The 20,583-nt window shown below is 38.5% G+C and overlaps 1 protein-coding gene across 1 annotated transcript; it reads left to right on the top strand.

Annotated features, from left to right (window-relative positions):
* The first annotated feature begins 3,755 nt into the window (after positions 1 to 3,755).
* LOC124282538 (neuronal acetylcholine receptor subunit beta-4-like) lies at positions 3,756 to 19,926 on the top strand. Its single transcript, XM_046718550.1, has 5 exons — positions 3,756 to 4,449; positions 11,788 to 11,832; positions 13,592 to 13,701; positions 15,097 to 15,632; positions 18,736 to 19,926. The coding sequence occupies exons 1-5, from the start codon at positions 4,204 to 4,206 to the stop codon at positions 19,362 to 19,364; spliced, it is 1,566 nt and encodes a 521-aa protein (XP_046574506.1). The 5' UTR covers positions 3,756 to 4,203; the 3' UTR covers positions 19,365 to 19,926.
* The last annotated feature ends 657 nt before the right edge of the window (positions 19,927 to 20,583 follow it).

The following is a 20,583-nucleotide window of genomic DNA, read 5'->3' as shown; positions in this document are numbered from 1 at the left end:
TTGTGTTGCGCTTACAAGATTAGGATATATATTTAATTAATCCTAACTTGTCACCCCGAGAGCTAACGAAGTATATAATGCACACCGGGCTCCATAGGGGCGTAGATTTACATTCTCTTTCCCATGCCGCGTAGCGAATCTACAGTAGGGAACGATGAAAGGTAGCTTGACAAGGAAGTTGATTATATTATTTTATTCTGTTGCTTCATTATTTGAAGGGAATATAGTGATAAGAGTGTTGCACTGGTATGAGTAACCTACCCGCTGAGATAAAAGATGAATGTTTTACTGTGTGTGAAGATTACATTCAGGAGATTGCACCTGTTGGAGGACTCACGTCTATCAACTCTGTCACAATTATGCATCCGGTTGCATCAGATATATGAGGAAAGTGTGGATTACAGTGACAGTTCGGTCACAATTAACTCAATCTTTAGAGCGTATTTTCCCAATTTGAACATAACACCATCTATCATAATCCATACAAAGGGCAAAGAACAAGGTGAACGCGAGATTTTCGGACAGATGCCAGAAAAGAAAAATATAAATTTTGCACCTGTCACTCTCCTTCAAGATTACAGGATGCATTAGTGGCAACGCCGTCTGTAGCTCTGAAATTCACAGTTACAGTCCTTAGTTGCACCAAGATCTGCTGATCATGATTTTGAATATTTTCCTTCACGTACATTCAGTGGTGTCAGTACAATGCCAATCAGAGTGAACAAAATGGTGAACGTTATGTTGGGATGACCTCCAGTAAGCCATTATACCAAACGTAGCTAAAAACCAAAACCTTCTTTTTAATGCATGTTGCCTGAATGGAGGTTAATGGAGGGATTGGTACCTGTAGGGCAGGACTTGTTTCAGGAACTACTAGTGTCGTCAATGATTTGTAGTAATCTATCCAAATGTCACCGCCACTTTCACTTTTACGTCTAATGGAGCCGATGCAGATAACTGAGATTGGAGATAAAAACACAAAAAAACCCTGGTGTTTAGCTTTGACAATACGTTATAGAGATTTATATAAAGGCGTCAATACAATTACTAGACACCAGCTGACCCATGTTTCTGTGCAATCCATCAAAATTGCTAATAGCGTCACTTCTTAAGAAAATATTGATCAGGTAAAACATCAAGATACAAAATACGATATAATCAACAATAGGATGCTTGGTTTAATCAATATACCCAAGTGATATACTATTCAGTGTTAATGACACATAAACAAATCACCCAGTCGACCGCAAACATGTTATTAAAACCGACCTCGGAACACAAGCGCTGCCGGTTAGATAAGACGTCGTCAATACAGGAGTATGGCGGTTATATGTTAACACAAAAGCAATTTAACACAAGCTAGCTACCCCTAGCTAAAGAGAGCTCAACATGGTGCCTTTGTTATGCATAACACACATGCCAAGGGTGTAGGTTCCTATGGGACTATCTGTATCACGCCGGAATCAGGCTGAATTTGTTCCATAAACCTCCACCACACTAACGAGAAAGCGATACATTTGCGTACGCCTATGGGCATTCCCCACATATTGCCATAAGTAATATCTACAGTATGCACAGCCAATTACAATAGCCAGCAGATAGCATGATGTTGAACTCCAATCGCAAAGTAAATCATGTTCTATCGAAGGCCAATTTCGTGCTGTAACAATATTTTCCCCGGGGGGCCAAATTTCATTATTTCTTTTCATCGACATGGTGTATAATTAACGATCCCGAGATCAGAGTTGCGCCCTTCAATATTTGCACACTTTATTAACATCTGTAAAATCCACTAACAGTTCACAACGATTGCTAAGCTATCAACGTTCGGCATCAGATTGCGTGTTATGCTGTATTGATCAAGACCAAAGCTACGCGTCTCATTTCACAAATCTTTACGTATCTGTAAGTTTCAAAAGATAAAATGAAAAATAATGCTTTGAAAAATCATCAGGTGAAGTAATAGTTTTAATTTATCTTCATCATATAACTGTTAATCTAAATTATCAAAACATAACAGTTAAGATAATTATGTATGCTATGACAAAATGACCATTTTTATTATTTTCTGTTAGCTTGCGTTTGCTCATCTTGCATATGATCATATTTCATACCGAATTTCAAAAGTGTTTAATTTGTGCCGCCTTTACTATTTGCTGGAAGAGACTAAAATATGTTCATTCATACATTAGACAGCGACAGGAGGTAAGCAAATGAACAATGAACACAATTTCATCTTTACATTAACATCTTGAAGTAAAAGGCCCCGTTTAGTTTGACTGAAATACATTGCGTTCCTCTGAAGTCATTCCTCAAGTAATGAATCCACTCACATGCAGTTAACATATCACCTTTTAAACACCAAACAGCCAACATGCCATAAATAGAACTAATTCTCAGATAAAAAGTTATTTTGAAATTGGAAAATAGGTATCTAATGAAACGACTTAAAAGATTTAATCGATCTGCACTATGCGATTGCCTGCATACAAACACTGTTGAGAGACGTGGCCCCAGGCTGTATATGAGTTGCCTGTAGACATCCAAAGCACAACAAGGCATTTACTTGCCTATTCATCTCAATGAAAAGCGCGTGTTAAACGTTCAATTCAAAGCTATGCACCACGGTGACTATATATATTCTTGACTGAGTGACATTTCTCGTAGCGCCTATTATTGCTCAGACCACCAATTCAGGAGCCCAATAACGACAGTGAGGGAATTTGGTTTTATTTCTGGGTCCTCCTTGAAAGGCAGTCTTATCTTGGCGGTTGTATGTGTTTTGACGTGTCCAAGCTTGGATCGTTTAGGTAGTATTCCTTTGTGAGCAAGATAACTGATTCGTTGAATATAAAGTAATCCTTTGTATTAGGATCAACGGTATCTTATATCGTTCAGCATGTGTGAATCAATGAAGTCATTGAACTGTTTCCAAATAAACCCTTTACATGCAATACAAATAGGTGATAAGTCCTCTGTTAAATATGAAATTCATGTTATTTACGATATCCCCTTGCACTGAAATTATTCAGATTTCAAAGGCATCATTACACAAGTTAACCGGAGGACAACAGAATGGGGTCCACTTCTTCCCTAACCTTGCAATATAGTATTTAACAGATAAGTCATTATTATTAAACATCATACAAGATCTCAACGTACACAGACAGACATTCAGTCAAATATTCCAAACCTGCAGCTGATTATTGGAAAAGATGGAAAGTTTCTCGATGAAATTAACATTTATGAAACACACCATGAATCCAAATGTTCATGATTTGTAAGTTTATAACCCAGTGTTAATTGTTCGCATAACGAAACATGTCTCCGCCAAGCATTGCACGCCTTTGAGAACTCGCTGGTGTTCAGGCCCGTTATATCGCCCCACGCCTCAAGCATGTTAATAGTGCTTTGTAACATATATCACCGACTCTTAAGAGCCAGTTGAAAGGAGATCAATGCAAGGACAGATTGAAAGCACTGTCTTACTGAATAGTGTCAACTGCTCAACTCAAACTTTATGATAATATGTTATTTGTTTGCAATAGAACCGTAAATGTTTACACTGCCTATTTACAAAATCGACGTTGATATTTGTTGTTTAAATATAAGGATATTTTCTAAACAAATACAGAAAGGTAGTTGAATTATCAAAGAAAGCAAAGTCATTCACGGTGCTAGATTGCTTTGGGAGACGGTGTAGCGATAGGGGCGAATACAGACGAAGGGTATGTTATGTCTCTGACGTCACTCACTCCTGTAAAAGCTAGAAGTTGAAAAGACGTGTTTTCTGTCTCGGGACAACTGTTGATACACGACAGATAAAGCTCCACGTCCAGTATATCGCCGAATAATGTAGATCCCGAGAAGAGGTTACATAAGCTGGGACTACGTATCGGCAGGTTCAGCCTGCCTCGCTATCTGTCTACATTCGTGTATCGAAACCAAGGCTGATCGCGGATAGTGCGTCAGCTCATAGAAGCCTGTATTAGCGTGCTGTGTAGCTTTCAAAACAAACTTGGCCCACTGTGCTGGCATATTACTCTCCTTGGAACACCGACAATTCATCTCAGGATTTTTTCGGATTGTGCATGTGTGTGAGGTTCTTGAACGTTTCCGGGGTTAAGCGTGGAGCTTGATGGTAGCCATCTGAGAGCTACTTTGGTCTGGCCCATCACGCGGCGACGTTACCAGCTAATCATTATGAGAGAGCTAATGCCTGGCAGTGGACGTGCCCTGGTCTCCGTTTGCGCTCAGGTGTGGGTACTGACCAGTGTCTTTGTGTTTCATCCAGTGGCGGCTGGCACGGGGAAGCTACCAGACGAACAGAGACTCCTGAGAAAGTTGTTCAATCCCAGGGTGTATGACACCAGCGTCCGACCCGTCTTCAACTCCTCCGATAATGTGGAAGTGTTTTTCAACTTTAATCTCATCCAGATCATGGACATGGTGAGTAGTTTGCTGAACTAATGTTTTACTTTACTTAGACTCTATAACTTCACCATTTGACCATTGAATCATCCAAGACTTCACCATGCTAAGACTCTATAATATCATCATTTGACCATGGATTCTTCCAATAATTTATCATGCTTATTCTGAAACGTTGCTACTCATTTTTGGGTGAGAATGGTGTATCTGCAATTCACAGAAGCATTGAACCGAGCATGTATTAAATCCATTGGGGAAATTAATACATAAATTGTCAGAAATCCAGAAATATCTCTATTTTCTTCAAATCTTCAAAAGACATGACTTCTGATATGATGGTTTCAAATTTCACATAGTATATTATCAAACTGATTCAAACCGGCTGCCCAGTATGCAAGTCTCTCTTCAAGAGAGTATATTTATTACATCTACTAAACATTAGCTGCGGGAGCACCTGGTTCCTTCATATATAGGTGATAGTGTGATAAGCTAGCAGCCATGGGTTAACCACATAAACGCTTATATGTTCCTTTAGACGGCGTTGCATGATCCTAACGAAACGTGTTGCTGCAACTGTGTCGCAATCTTAGATGCCACTTACAACAGTAATATAGCTGGTCACGAATGGTCGTTTATGCACTGTTAGCGCTGTCCATTAACATCAAGGACGCACTTAGCTCTGTTTATTGCCCTATTCTTGTCAGATTATCATGGCAAGATACATTATATTTAACCATTCATACAAATAACGGATGTCTGTTATGTGTTTTGCGTTGAAATCACACAAACCATGTTATACAACGTTATTTTATTGTGGGTGAATTTCCAAAAAGCATAATCTATGTTGCAAGGTAATTTAGAAGTGACAATGCTAACAAGAACATAATCTATGCTGACAAGTAATTTAGAAGTTATTATTGTAATAATGATTACAGGCGCATAATCTTTTGAAAGGTAATTTATAAGTGGTAATAATAACAGAAGCATTGTACACACTTTAAGTGGATGTTCATGATTTGTTCAAAAAGCATAATTTGTATTGAAAGATAATTTAGAAGTGATAATAATAACAGGAGCCTAATTTAGGTTGAACAGTGATGTCAAAAATGTAAATAATGGCAGGAGCATAATCTATGTTGAAAGGTTATTTAGAAGTAATAATAACAGCAGCATAATCTATGTTGAACAGTGATTTCAAAGTTGTAAATAATGGCAGGAGCATGATCTATGTTGAAAGGTAATCTAGAAGTGATAATAACAGGAGCATAATCTATGTTGAACAGTGATTTCAAAGTTGTAAATAATAACAGGAGCAAAATTTATGTTGACAGGTAATTTAGAAGTAATATTAACAGGAGCATAATCTATGTTGACAGGTAATTTAGAAGCAGTCGTAATAACCATTCCCAACAGCACACTGTCGTATCCTACATGTCTAAGTGATGGAACGTACAAAGAAACATGGGATGGGAGTCTAGGGCAGCCGTGTTGTTGAGCGTTATGAATAAGACTCTGGTTCGAATCTCAATATGTACAACTTGTGTAATCCAGTTCTGGTGTATCTCACAAGGGATGTGGATGAAACCGAGAGACAATGGGATAGTTTAGTGGTCACACCTTTAGATGTAAATGCCGTCATGCCCTCCTTGGTTTAAAAGTTTGGAAACCAGACTTGGTGACCATATGCATCGTCTGGACATTTGTCAACTGTAATAGAAAACCTTACAACCACGCTGACGCCACAGACATCATACGCGTTAACGGTTGAACAAAACTTCACCAGTTGACTTAATTATGTTATTTTGCTATCAAAACTTATGACTTGAAGAACATAGCCCGTAACGCTTGCCGTTGGGTAAATATAAGGATTAAAGTCATTATTTGAAAGCAGACAAGATGTCTGGGTATTTTTCTACTGCAGTGTTTACATACCCTATCGAATGGTGCATAGATGGGCAATAAGGACTTTTGTTCCTTCAATGTACACATAAAATTCCCAAATGCAACGTAATTTCGAAAACCCCGTAAGAAGTACAGACGATCTTTCCTGAATACGACAATGCATCAGCAAAGATTACTGCAGCCAAAATGGATTGTTCTCTGTTCGATAGACATGTACCACACAAGTGGTTGTGTGGCCTCCAAACAACGTCTATAGATTAGGCTGATATATCAAAAAGAAATAACCTCCAAGGATGTTATATTCGTTCTTTTGGCCGCCAATCCGTGTGGCATATCCACGACATTGATTCTCGTTCCCCGGTTGGTCGTCACTTCCCGTGCACATGTTCAATTGATCAGTATCACATAAAAACGGGAAAGAGCTTTCGGCAAAACAATACTTTATGCAACGATGACACTACTCGATATGATAGGACTTTGAGCCTGGCAGGATAAACTAATTATAGGCCTTAAATCCGCTTTTCTGTGTAAATCAGTTAATGCACTCATGTGTACCTCACACTGTGAAAAATGCACCTGCCACCTTCAACGTAATATTTCTCCAACGAGCTTTAGCACTTTTGAGAAGAGTCAAACATTTTTTGGAATCTATTTGTGCAAACTGTGCAAAGACCATGCCTTAAGATACAGATTGATTTTTATTAGCTACTCATTATCGACTGTCGCGTTGAAGTTGACTTCTGGCAGTTTTATCTGAAATATTATGCATTTTAAATCAAAGGCTAGAAACGGTCTGAATTCAAAGTATAGACAATACGGTCACAGCATTTTTCTTGCTGACAGATTTGTTATTTTCGGTTGACAGTCGTTGTGAGAAGAACAAACTGTTATCCAGTAGGGAGATGCGGCCCATTCTTCATCTAATAAGCTCATGTATCAGGATGATTGATGTCCAAACCTCCTCGGTGTATACTCCCTAGACAGCCATTAAAGGTTTAAGTCGATATTGCAAGTGAAAATATATCGGCGTTTCTGCATTAAAACTTTCCCTGTTTCCCTTGTGGTTCCCAATGCACGCCATTCTAACATGGCTAACGGCACTTGGGACATTGATGAAAATCAGATAGTCAAATTCAATTTCCAAATAATATCTTTTTATCATTTATTTCACTGGTCGAAAGATGCCTTCTGTGACGACAGCCTTGCATTTGAATGAAAAGTAAATTTACCAGAACTTGTTCAAGCTAAGACGTTCCTCCTTGTGGTTTTCAGGCCTTGGTTTGTGAGGCTCACCGTAGATAATCTTTTCTCATATCTGCATGTAGATTGATGATGCAATGTTTTGATACATAATATGAACTCAAAAACTGTTTTCATTATATTTCAATATATTTCTAATTAACGAAAAGTCGTTACTATTATACGGTTTATGAGATTTTGTTTCAGCGTAATATTTAGATTTGATCAATGTTATTTAGATAACATAATTTGAATTTGTTCAGTTTGCTTCAATTGCATTTCCTGTAGTTGGTGTAGATGTTTTAGCGTTTGGATAAATGTTCACATGATGCTGGTGTTATCTTGACATATCAAAGCCTAGATATCCCGGACCTCGAAGGTATGGAAATTACAATGCCATTACCATACAGAATTCATAGCCTCTTTAAGAGGTCAAAAGACGACATAGCAACACGCGACGGCTCCATCACATGACATTCAATGTGGCTATTAGATAACACCATTATTTGACACTTCATTCAGCACTGGCTGTTAATAATATCATGCATGGTAACGACGTTATCAAATTCCCTCTTGATTGTGTTCTAATTGTACATATTTGTGTGACTTAAACCCAGTAACGTCACCCCGATATTCTGTTAGCAATAGAATATAGTTATAACGTCACTCTCTAAAGGACGGTTTGAAGCACAAAAAATGACAAATTTTTCAACACTATTTCTTTCAATTTCATTTTCTTTAGTTGTTAAACTAGTAATGGTTTAGGAATAATTCGTGATGATAGTTGGAAGTTTTCCATCATGATAGCTGCCCTATATGTTATAGTCATGCATATACATACTTGCATCACCAAACATTATTGCATTATTATATAGTCCAGGTCTAAATGTTTCGGGCAATCCTATTCAAATGTATATTTCCCCGAGAAGCCATCGATATTACAGTAGTATAATTCGATTATAAAATTGAAATGAAAATGCCATAGAGCAAAATGCAGAATTTGTGGCTCTAAATTTATAGTAACAATTGTGCCCTCACAGCCACGCGCGCACGCACACACACACATACACAAAAAAACAAACATATTTAGCTAGCTGCACTGACAGCATGGATATTTGTGAAGGTAGTATGGGTATATGAAGTAACAGAAGGCCCAATGCCCCTCAGTTTGAAAGTGCATGTAGACCAAATACTCACAAATATAAATAGCAACACATGTAATAAAACATGGCACTGTAAGCCAATCGTAAATCCAATGTAATAATGATGCATTTTGTAAAATAAACACTTATAATGAATAATATTACAATTGTGAAACACCCGTAAGAATGTACCGACAGTATTACAATACAAAGCGACCATGTAACATAAATAACGAGGTGTTTGTCCAATCCATTGATTGTAATTTTCCACCTTGTAATCATTTCACTCGTTAAAATCGACACCACATTTGGCATTTAAAATCCAGCATAGTCAGAAAAGCCGAGCAAAGCAGCATACATACATATGTGTTCCAAGTCGCTGGAACATAAGACGTTATACCTCTGATTATTTTCTATAATTTGTTTTAATTCTTGTACGGTCAAGCATGTCCTGCTTGATTGTATTGATTTTTCCATCACAAGGGATAAATATTTCAGTGCCAAAACATTGATGGATCCTTTTTATGATGTAAATTATCATTTAATCATTGAGTTTTTAAAAGAAATAGAGTTGATTGATAATATCTGTATCCTCGAAGGAGGTTAAAGTACTGTAAAATGATTGTCCTCCTGAGAGGGTACGTAAGTCCCAAAACTTTCAAAGTATATTCAGCTCTACACAACTTTGTAATCGTAGAATATTTGTTGTTTTATTTTGGCTAAATATCAGTGCAATCGCCAATGGCTGAACGGATGGTATAAATGCAGTTAGGGTCCATGTAGGTAGCAAAAGTACTATAAGTCCCCATGGTCCCTAGAGTCGTGATCTACCTTCAGGCGATCCTCAGCCTTTTTTATATTGTATTGTCCTAATTTGAAATCCTATTTTCGAGATATATGTTAATTATATTTCTATTTACTGTGATATACTAGTTACTTTTACTGTCCTTCTTCAAAAGTTTAAAATTTGCGCATTTATCATAAATTAATAACTATTTTTAGTCGCGATATGGCTGAAATACTGTCGCTGTGACTATAAACTTTAACTCACTCACTCATTTTAATTCCTGGTAATGATAATTACTTGAAATTTAAAAAAACATCTTCATATGGACCAGGTTTCAATTTCAAGATACATGTATTGTTGTGTAGATTATGAGACAAGCTGGAGCAGGGCTTTAATACTGTCATCTGTTTTCATTACGGTCTATTTTTCTCCATATGCCTGCATTGCAATATACAATGCGTAGACATTTGCAAAATACCATCTGCATACATATCGACTTTTATTTTATAGTTCATTTCTTCTCAGTCAACACATATGCGCTCTGTCTTCTGTTTCAGTGTATTTAACAAATTACTCGCAATCAATACTCAATTCCTATAAAGTACTAATTCCTGTCAACATGGTAAGTGATTCAAGTTGGTGTATATCTATTCCAATTCCCGAATGTCGTAATGTCTAATTGGGAAAATGCGAATGATATATAAAACTGATTTAAGCCGTTTTCTTGTCGATCGTTACCAGACTAAGCGAATACATATGACCATTTACAGTACCAAATACATATCAAAAAGTCTACTTGCTCAAGATGAATAGCAACATTTTTGCGCTCGATCATTCATCAACTGCAGAAATCTTAAATGCCAAGGCAAATGACTGTCTGACGTTGCTGTCAAAGACGACAATTGATCACCAGAGTGGTGGTGATGACATTTGCAGACCTTAACATTACAATTCCAAATACGGAATTTTATGTAATCTTCTGCCGAGTGTCAGTAGAGGACTTTGCGGTTCCCCTCTGATTCCTACAATTACATTATAATTCTCCAACGAGGATCGCAGAGCGCCAGAACTCGTGAGCTGCATACGTGATCCTACATTAGCACCGACTCTGAGCTGGCTTTTCAACGATTGCCTGTTTTGGAATTAAAAGGCATGAAATCCAGGAGTAAAATGCTAACGATTACCAGTTGGATGCTTTTTCTCAACTATCATTGCAGTCAATGATCCGTCATTTATCATTTCTGCTATGGACTAAATTTGATCAGACAGAAGAAGCTATTTAGAACTACAGCAGGAATAGAAAGTTGTCCACACTAATGCTGGAAAAGGGACACCGAGATCGGAAATATGATACGGAATTACATTTATTTATTTTTTACACCATGAATCCGGAATTATTTGGTAAAGAATCATATGTGAGTGTCATATGTTGCATATAGAGAATTACTTTAAAAAGCTATAAAAACTGTAGGCATTTATTAATACTCATTATAGGGGCTTTGGTGCAGAACTCCCGAGTCTTGATCCACATGTTGAGGGTTCGAATCCAAGATTGAGTTTTTGCAGGCTGTGGAGTTTGGGTTTTGTGCCACTTAAACACGGAATGGTTCATATGATGCAACTAACACAGTCAAACCCACCCCACCGCCACCCCATAGCCTTATGATGATTTAGATTAGATTAAACAACAGCCATACCATGAGCATTGTACTAGGAACCTATTTATGAGGACCCAGCCGGGGAATGACACATGAATGTTTCACCACTCCACAGGTTTGCTATGACAATATTCAAACACCGAAATATACCTGGGCTATTTCTAACTACGGTGTGAAACAGTATTCTATCACTCGCTGAGATCGGCATGCATTACTTTTTTTAGTTACAGACGCAGATAGTGTGGACAAGTGTTAACGTGCTTTCAATGTTCAGCAATTGGCTGAAAAACCAACACTTACGATTGGTCAGTCAAATTGAGTTAAATAATCACAAAATGTCGTTTGCTAGTCGGGACGAACGGGTTTTCTTTACACTGCCACTGGTGGATTCTTTACGAGTAATGATAATAAACCATAATGAAATAAAAACTATATCGTCGATAAAACCCTCTCCATAATCAGAAGAAGCATGCGTCAATGTTTTTATCTTAACGTTCTGTATCAATGTAATAAACGTTCTGTATCAATGTAATAATATACCCAGAGATTATATCTTTCAGACAAAAATGTGCAATCATGTCACGCGGCCACTTTTAGATTTTTAAGGGTTTTTATTTGTCTGTTCCAGGATGAGAAGAACCAGATCTTGACACTCAATGCCTGGTTGGAATCGGTGAGTCTATCCTACCAGACAGGAAATAAGACCTCATGAATACTTGCAATTCATCATGAAACATGTACATATCAATCAAATTAGATGGAATTATTTTTCATTTTTGTGAAACTTGGAAAAGCGCCAAATACATCTTTTGCTTTTATTTGCAGTCTAACGTCATTATTTCATATTTTCTGATGATATTGAAAAAGTGACATCGAATGAGCAAGAAGTAATGGTGTGTAACGTATTCTAATGTTTCCCAAGATTGGTCTTCATCAGGAGGCGTTCATCTTGGTCGCCATTGCACCACTCTGTCTGAACGTCGAAAGTAAAATTTGAATGAGTAAGCAGTCATGTTTTCTCAATCATTCTTAACTGAGTGTTTTTACATTTATTTGGAATTTTTACTTAAAGGTAGCCTTCGAGTGATCATGTTGGCGCATGTTGAAGCAAAACATGTTAAAACGGGAACATTTCTGATTGTCAACTTCAAGTATTATGAAGAACTTCGCGTTTCACTGTATGTTCCTACTCCTTCATCACGTGGATGACGTGGGTACATTGACGATGATGGAGAAGCAGTATACTTCGAAATGCCGTGTTTGTCAAAATGCATACGTTGACATCCAAACCGTACTCGATTTATTCGATCACTTCTAAACTCATTCAAAGATTTCATAAATTGTTCGTTGATAGTTTGATACGTTTAACTAAGATGTATTGCAACTACGTGTGGGACGGTCCGATGTATTGAGACCACTTGCATAGGCTAAGATGTACAATAAATTACGGTTATAACTGTAGTTAGTTACATGCATTTCGCATAAAATGTACAGTGACAGGAACCACACAAATCAGTTCGTTACATTCGTCAGTTGGGTATAAGGGTGTTCGTTACAAACGTATACTGTATGTAGATCATGTGTTACTCTAGGTCTGCAAACATTTCCGTATGACTCGTATTGATTAACCTTCCTTCAGCTTCCTAACCACTTCAGATGTCTCTTCAACCAATTTTAGACGTTTGCTCTAACCTATATATTTATTTCCTACAGTGTGTCGATGAATTATATCAAGGTAATATTTGTGTGGCAGCTGTTTTCACATCTGAGGTGATATAATGAATGATGGTATTTAAAAAGTCAGGTTTACCCGAAGGAGAAATACATAACTGCTTTAGTCTTGATTTAGAGAAAGTCTGTGGAAATGCCTTTTGACGTTAAAACCACCAGGTATCCATCTGGATGAAAATTTATTAACATTCTGTTGTAATTTCTACAGGTTTATATTTTCGATCGTAATGGTTGGCAGTTATACCACATATTTGAATACAGTACCATGGGTCTTACGGTAATGGTTTGTCTTAGTTTTGCATTGTGTGTTGGAAAACCATTTCACAGCGCACATTCTGAAGACAGAAAGATTAGAGTGTGGTACACTAAGCAGGATTAATCAGAAATACTGGCATTTGATTTGCACAAAATGGTAAATTCGGGGAAAAGTGTAAATCGGATCGTCACGACCACGGCTGTCGTATTCATTTTCCCCAAATAACGTCCACACAGAAACTGAACCCCGAAGGGATTCCGGGAAATTGCCTAGTGTTCCTTGCGTGTCGTAATTGTCGACTAGAATGACGATCTGCCTGGTTGTGTGTCATCATGCCCGTTATGGAGCGTCCCACAGATGTGTGTTTGTAAAGCCGTGAGATAGCAGGAATATTATTGACTGCCCTTTGACAACCCCTTTATCACTGTCTTCTATGATTTCACAGAGCTGGAAGGATGAACGGATAGAATGGGATCCTGAAGATTTCGGCGGATTAAAAATGTTCAGGCTTCCGTCGAAGAAACTTTGGCTACCTGACATAGTGCTTTATAATAAGTAAGTATTTAGTAATGAATGAGGACCTTAATGAATTCTTAGTACATAGGGTTGGGTTCTGTAGGCATGTGAGTTGCATGTACAAGAAGAAATACATGTGAAAAAAACCTAGATTTCTTGGGATACCTATACTCAGATGTACACAGTGAATATACACAAAAATATTCGATCGAAACTTCTCGATTATCCGACGTTTCAGATGCCAGTAGGCGTAAAATGCCAAATTGGGACTATATCTGATAGGGCATGAAAACAGTTGTTTGGTGAAATGGTAAGCATGCCCTGCGTTAATGGTAGCACAATAATCCCTGACTTCAATATTCTTCTCCCTACTTAAATCCCATCATTGCTTGTAACTCGCCTGAGTTCCTGAACACAAGGATGTAATACACTGTAGTAAAGGGTTGTGAGGGATGTGTCCTTAACTAATAAACATGTCACAATACAACTGAGAAACACATCAACAACTGGTTGCTTGGGCTTGTCCTTCAATTTTAAGCCAGCGAACACGAAAGGTGAGGTGAGGTGAAATGGGGTTATTGTCGGACTTAAGACTATTTCGCTCATATAATGCGTGCATGCGTGTGTATGTGTGGCTGCTTGTACTAGCCCAGACTGAAGCTGGTTTTATAGTGCTAGCTCCCTGAGATACCATGCCGCAGTTAAGCATGAATACCCCACTCAGACACATTACACTGACTCTGAACCGGCCAGTCCTTGTTGTACCCATTAATGCTGAGCGCCAGGCAGGGACCAACAAGTACCATATTGTAACGTCTTTTGACATGTGAAGCCCATTTCTGGTGTCGCCCGCAATGATATTGCAGGAATATTGACAAAAGCGGCGTAAAACCAAACTCACTCACTCTTTTGGTATGACGCGGCCGGAGATTGAACCCGCAACCTTCCGCTCTCCGGGTGGATGCTTTAACCACTACACCACGGAGGCGGTCGCGAACACGAAAGAGAAAGTAGGTCCTGTTTAGTGCATGGAAGCTTTGACCTTTATTGTAAAGCAAAACAAATTATACACACAAACTTGATTTGACCAATCACAAAATATATAACATTCTTCAGTAATAGTTTCGAAATAGCCAATGATCATGTTATGATAAAATGCAATACAGTATTGGACATATCCATGCATGTTGTTGGCATTTGGTAAAGTAAAACTATTTTCAGTTATTATCTTCAGACACGGTTTCGATTCCCCACATGGGTCCAATGTGTGAAGCCCATTTTTGGTGTCCCCGCCATGATATTGCTGGAATGTTGCTAAAAGCGGCGTAAAACTAAGCTCATTCACTCAATTATTATCCGACCAAATGGGGTTCACCTCCCCTTCTCATCGCCATCGGCAATGATATGGTCTTTATATAAAGTTATATATTTCAGCGCTGATGACTACACGACAGGATTCATGCCTTGCAACGCTATGGTTGACAGCAACGGAGGAGTGTTGTGGTCACCCCCAGCTAGACTGCGGAGTTCCTGTAAGATCGACATCAGATACTTCCCATTTGACAGTCAACGTTGCACTCTGAAATTCGGCTCTTGGACATACGACAAGGCTCAGGTAGACCTCATCAATCGGTCGGAACTTGCGGACATTTCAAACTACATAACAAATGGCGAGTGGCGCCTTACCACCTACCAAGTAGTCCGCCATGAAGTCGTGTACCCTATCGGAGATGCCGTGTACCCGGATGTGACAATTACCTTGGTGATCCATCGTCGAATCCTGTATTACGTCCTCAACATCTTATTTCCGTGTTTCTGGCTGAACATCTTGAGCGTCCTGACATTTTGTCTGCCACCTGATGCCGGAGAGAAGATTACACTGAGCATTACAGTACTGCTATCCTACTCGGTGTTCATGCTGTTGGTGGCGGACAGCATGCCGCCAACATCGGACTATGTTCCTCTGATTGGTGAGTTGAAGAAACTGAGTTGAAGTCTTTCCTGCAGATGTCCTATAGAACATCTGATATTAACACTATTTCATAGTGATGCATAAACTCATTCTAGTCATATAGTCGAAGTCCTACAATCGACTCTCTTGTACGTGATATTAAGATATGGCAAATTGCAAATTTCCCAAGCTTCTTGAAGAAACTACTCTTATCGGAAATATGAATATCAAAACGTAAGACCGAGAGAAATATCGGTCTGAATTGTATAGTGATGAAAGTGTAATATTTCTGAATTAATCACTCAAAATCAGTGATGGTTCCAGGTACCAGGAAAATATGTAATAGGCATATGTTGCTCTGCGAACGGCAGCGTAACGCATTTCTGATGGTAGTACACCATTTCTTTTCCTGGTAAATGATTCTGAACTTTCTAAACAATCCACGTACATGTATGAATATTTTTTAAAACCTTTGACGGCCAACTTATACTCTTCACTAAAAGGTGGGGATAATCGAGATAGCATGGATTTTCTAAATTTTACCAGCTCGTGGTAATTTTTCCATCATCGCAACATTAAACGAATTGGGAACATGTATTTTACGTTCTTGCAAAGGATGTGTGTCGTCAACACTTATCCTCGGTTAAATACTAAGTATGAACATTTAAATTCTATAATGCCCTACGTTTCTAACAGTATACAGAACCGGTGACACCAGTGAATATGACTTGGGTATAAGACTCATTCACATTAAGTTGATAATGGACATCAATGGTTATTTATGGTTAGTTATAATAGAGTGCACCAACTGTCGGGGTGGGTTCATACACTACTAGTCCATAGTGTGTGAGTTCAAGTTTGAAAGTCACTTGGAGTACCGTGATCATTTTATATAACATGCAATGTACCAAAAAAACATCAAGTGACGAGTCACACTTTGCTGATGGAAGGGAAAGTGAGTGAGTTTAGTTTTACACCGTACTCCACAATATTCCAGCTGTATGGCGGCGGTCTGTAAATAATCGAGTCTGAACCGGGCACTCCAGTGATCAACAGCATGAGCATCGATCCGCGCAACAGGGAACCGATGACATGTGTCAACCAAGTCAGCGATCCTGACCACCCAATCCCGTTAGTCGCCTCTTACGACAAGCATGGGTTACTGAAGGCACATTCTAACTCGGACCTTCACGGGTTGGATAGGTTTTTGAACAATAGGAACGGTTGGTCTGTTGAGTCAGCTATATGAGCGCGGCCTGGAAATACGGTTAAACATCGTTGTGTCGAAGTGGAAGGGACCTTCGTAAATACTTGGAGTTAGCCGAGGTTCGCCACAAACACAAAATGATGACTAATAATGAAATTCGCAGAGACGAAGTATTTACTTCGAGACAATGTGGTCTGACTTTAATCAAGGCTGGACCTTACAATCCAGTGACTCATATGTTGCGCATCTATCAATGGCACGCAATCAGCCAATACATGGACAACCGATCCATCTGACAGCCACTAACCACAAGATTTCGTTATTTTTCTGGAAATGTTCTTTTCTGGAATTCCCACGAAAAAGATACAAGGTGGGAGCGCATACACACTGTTGCATAATGCAAACAACTAGATGCCTTCATTAGGCTAGTTATCGTCACATGCTAAAGCATCAAAACCTAACTGCTTTACGACGATGAATGGTGTAAGATTTCTTTGATCGATCAAATGCATAGGCCGTTTCGTCCATAACCACAGCAGGAAAAGTAATATACATGTAAACGATCTTCCTTACTTCGGTAAGAGCTACCATATAATCAGCAAATGTTAGATGGGTTTCGAAATCTGAATTTAACTTTAAACGGGATAAGAAATAACAGTTGCTTTGTAAAAAAACAACATGAAAGGATCTTAACGATGCTCTGTTGTACTTGTATGATTAACTGATTTAGAGGGATGTTCCTTCTCGAAAGAAGGTCAGGCTCCAAGTAACAACATGATGCATTTAGAAAGTAAACCAACGATAGGAGCGTTTGCCCTTTCCAAAGTGTGTTTTCAGTGTAAACCAGACTATCTAAGGAATTCCATTGACCACGTTCTTTCCCCTAAGACTTATCGATAAACTTGTGTGCGCACCAGTACAGAGTTGCAGGGCAATATTAACACAGCCCATGAGAACTGTCACATTGCCTTTATGGGAATTAGAGAGATTTAACCAATTGCTACTTTCCCGTGCAGTAACGCTCAATATTTTCAAATTTAATTTGAAAATAAAATTGCAATTTCAAAAACCAATTTGCAGGCTCAGTGCATTTTCTTTTGATGTGTTCTCACTAAAACGAGCAGTTTCTTCTTTTCATAAACTGTTTTGTAATCCAGAGTGCTCATACTGTATTTCCAGGAGGTGGAGGGTCAAGAGATTGCTAAGGAGGCACTGATTGTGGTCAGTTAAGACGATCTGGCTTTTATGTGATAGATTCATTAATTGGGTGCAACACGTACGCTTCATTGTCGCACTATTCTTCTGAAGGAACAAGGACATGTCTCAAGGACTTTAACAAAGATTCTGCCATTCTGAGCATCAGTCACAAGCAAAATACAATTACTCTAGCCCCATGCTGGTTGGAAACAATTTCACAATGAGGACTTCCCACTGGGATTCCGCCTTTTAATTTTCTCTAGAACTAGTTTAATTAAATGGATGGTATCTTTCAGCTAGCCAAAACATTACCACTTGATTTATTTGAACTTTGATTATGTATACTTTCCACGGAATTGGTTGGAATAGAGCAACTCTCACGATGCTACGTTAATGGGACATCTGAGATGTAACTTGAATTTGACCTAACCCCAACATTTTCACATTTCTTATCCACAATGAATTCTCTCTATACGACACATCTGCCCCTTAATAAAGCACTGTTTCATGTCAATGACTATACCATGTCTTGATAGCGAAGTCGAACGTTCAGCTTCAAGCTGAGCAAGACAATATCCTTCTAATAAGTTTCATCTGGGTATTGTAACGCGAATGAATTCTTGGTTTAATTAAGATGATTTGTCATTAGCTGTAGGAGAGTTTTAAATGTAAATTACTCGTGTGTCAGTGTAACAGTACGTTTCTGTTTCCATTTCAGAGATCTACCTAACCATGTCCATGGCTGTTGCATCAGTGTCTGTAATCTTGACTGTCTTCATATTAAAACTTCACCACTGTCCTCCAAACCAATCGGAGGTTCCTAACTGGGTGCGATATCTTGTCTTAAAGGTGCTGGCTTCTATAGTGCGATGTAGCTGTGTCACAACCCCCAATGGGGATCAAAACAGGCCATTCATAGTAGTCACGCCTACTAAAGACACAGAACCTTCAGATGCCTGTTCGCGCCTTCTTGGGGATCACTGCTTAGTTCCAAAGTCAAATCACCCACAAGAAATGGGATCAAGGTCCGATGATAACCTCAGTGTTGAATTTCGATCATCTACCAGACGTAGTTTTTCCAATAAGGATTCAAACTCGGACGTTCGGATGCATTTGTACGAGCGTTCAGGAACAGGCATGGAGGAGCTCTTGAGGTACCTCAAGTTGATTGTTGAGAAGAACGATGAAGAGGACAGAGCGAATGAAATGAACGATGAATGGAAACAGGTGGCGCTTGTGGTCGACAGACTCATGTTCTGGCTGTTCATGTTTATCACTCTTTTCTCAACACTCGTTGTTCTTGTTATCGTCCCAGCCGCTAAATATGCAGAAGACGAAGGAAAATAGCAGCACAAGAACATCTCCTTCTGGCAGTCTATCACAGCAATATGAATCTAAATATTGTTACCTGTACATTTCGTGTCATCTGATATGCTCAAATGGAAACACTATGACTATAATTATGTATTATATTTCACTGTAGGCTTACTGTGATGAAATAGTCGTTAATACAAGATAATTTGCGTTCTCGTGTATTAATGTCCTTATGCAACGTATAGACTGTATGAAACTGATTTTTCATATACATCAGCAGTTCTTCCTTTGTATAAGAAACATCACCAAAGACAAAATCTGATAACAATTTACACATTTATACTAATTGTAAATTTTTGCTTTTCTTGCATGAATGTTACTAGACTTTAATCAGGCTCCGGAGTAGTAAGCATAGAAACGTTTTATTTAGCAATGCTGTATAAAACGAACCAAATGATATACATATATAGTGTATTTTTAGAAGCTTTACAAACCCATGGTACCCGCGTGTTGGTAATATGGCGCCTATTATGCCATACGTACCAAAGTGTAAATATATCAAAACAATAAAAATAACAATAAAAATAACTACAATATCTTGTTGTACTGTTTCACATTACGTTGGAAGATCATCTGAGACGCCCTGAGGGATTACTTTGGACATATGTACCTTTCTGTAACCAGACGGAAAACAGCTTTCAATTACAATTGTATTTCGACATAATGACATCGTTAATTCAGATGCAGACTGAGTAAATTGTAGTTTGTTTACACAGAAGGAAGTGTTCACTGCTCAATAAAACGTTTTTTAGCTGATTTAGACCGACTGACCTTAATTCCGTTCACTTATGGTATTAACCTGAATCAATATTGTCAATATAGTGCTGAACGAACGTGACTGAGGAAGATTTATTGAGATCTTGATGATGCCCTTTGCACAAAAGGTTTCGCACGATAAGATTTTTTGTTTAATTGACAGTGATTTCAGAATTTGATCAATTTGATCACACTTGAAGGCAGTGCATTGTCGTCACAGGGCTCTTGATATCTGAAAAAATAATAACAATGATGACTCCGGTGTTCAAATCAGGTTTTCAATTTGTTTGCCAACTGTGTTTGCAACCACCACCTGCGATTCGAAACTGTGTAATCAGCCATCTGTGGAAGGACAACTCGGGAACGGAATTCGTCTTGAAGAAAAATAGCAGTCCCCATCGATCTACTTCAAATTGGTTCATTCTCTAAGACGGCT

This window comes from Haliotis rubra, unplaced genomic scaffold, assembly GCF_003918875.1.
Source record: "Haliotis rubra isolate DU_JTF1 unplaced genomic scaffold, ASM391887v1 Scf3, whole genome shotgun sequence".
Classification (NCBI taxonomy): domain Eukaryota; kingdom Metazoa; phylum Mollusca; class Gastropoda; order Lepetellida; family Haliotidae; genus Haliotis; species Haliotis rubra.
Note: the sequence above shows the minus strand (reverse complement) of the source record. Positions and strands in the feature narration are given on the sequence as shown.

Bases quoted from the DNA above. Each gene is read 5' to 3' on its own strand.
- LOC124282538 (XM_046718550.1), top strand. From the start codon at position 4,204: ATGAGAGAGCTAATGCCTGGCAGTGGACGTGCCCTGGTCTCCGTTTGC. The intron at 4,450-11,787 runs GTGAGTAGTTTG...TGTCTGTTCCAG, and splicing joins TCATCCAGATCATGGACATG to GATGAGAAGAACCAGATCTT. The intron at 13,702-15,096 runs GTAAGTATTTAG...TATATATTTCAG, and splicing joins GACATAGTGCTTTATAATAA to CGCTGATGACTACACGACAG.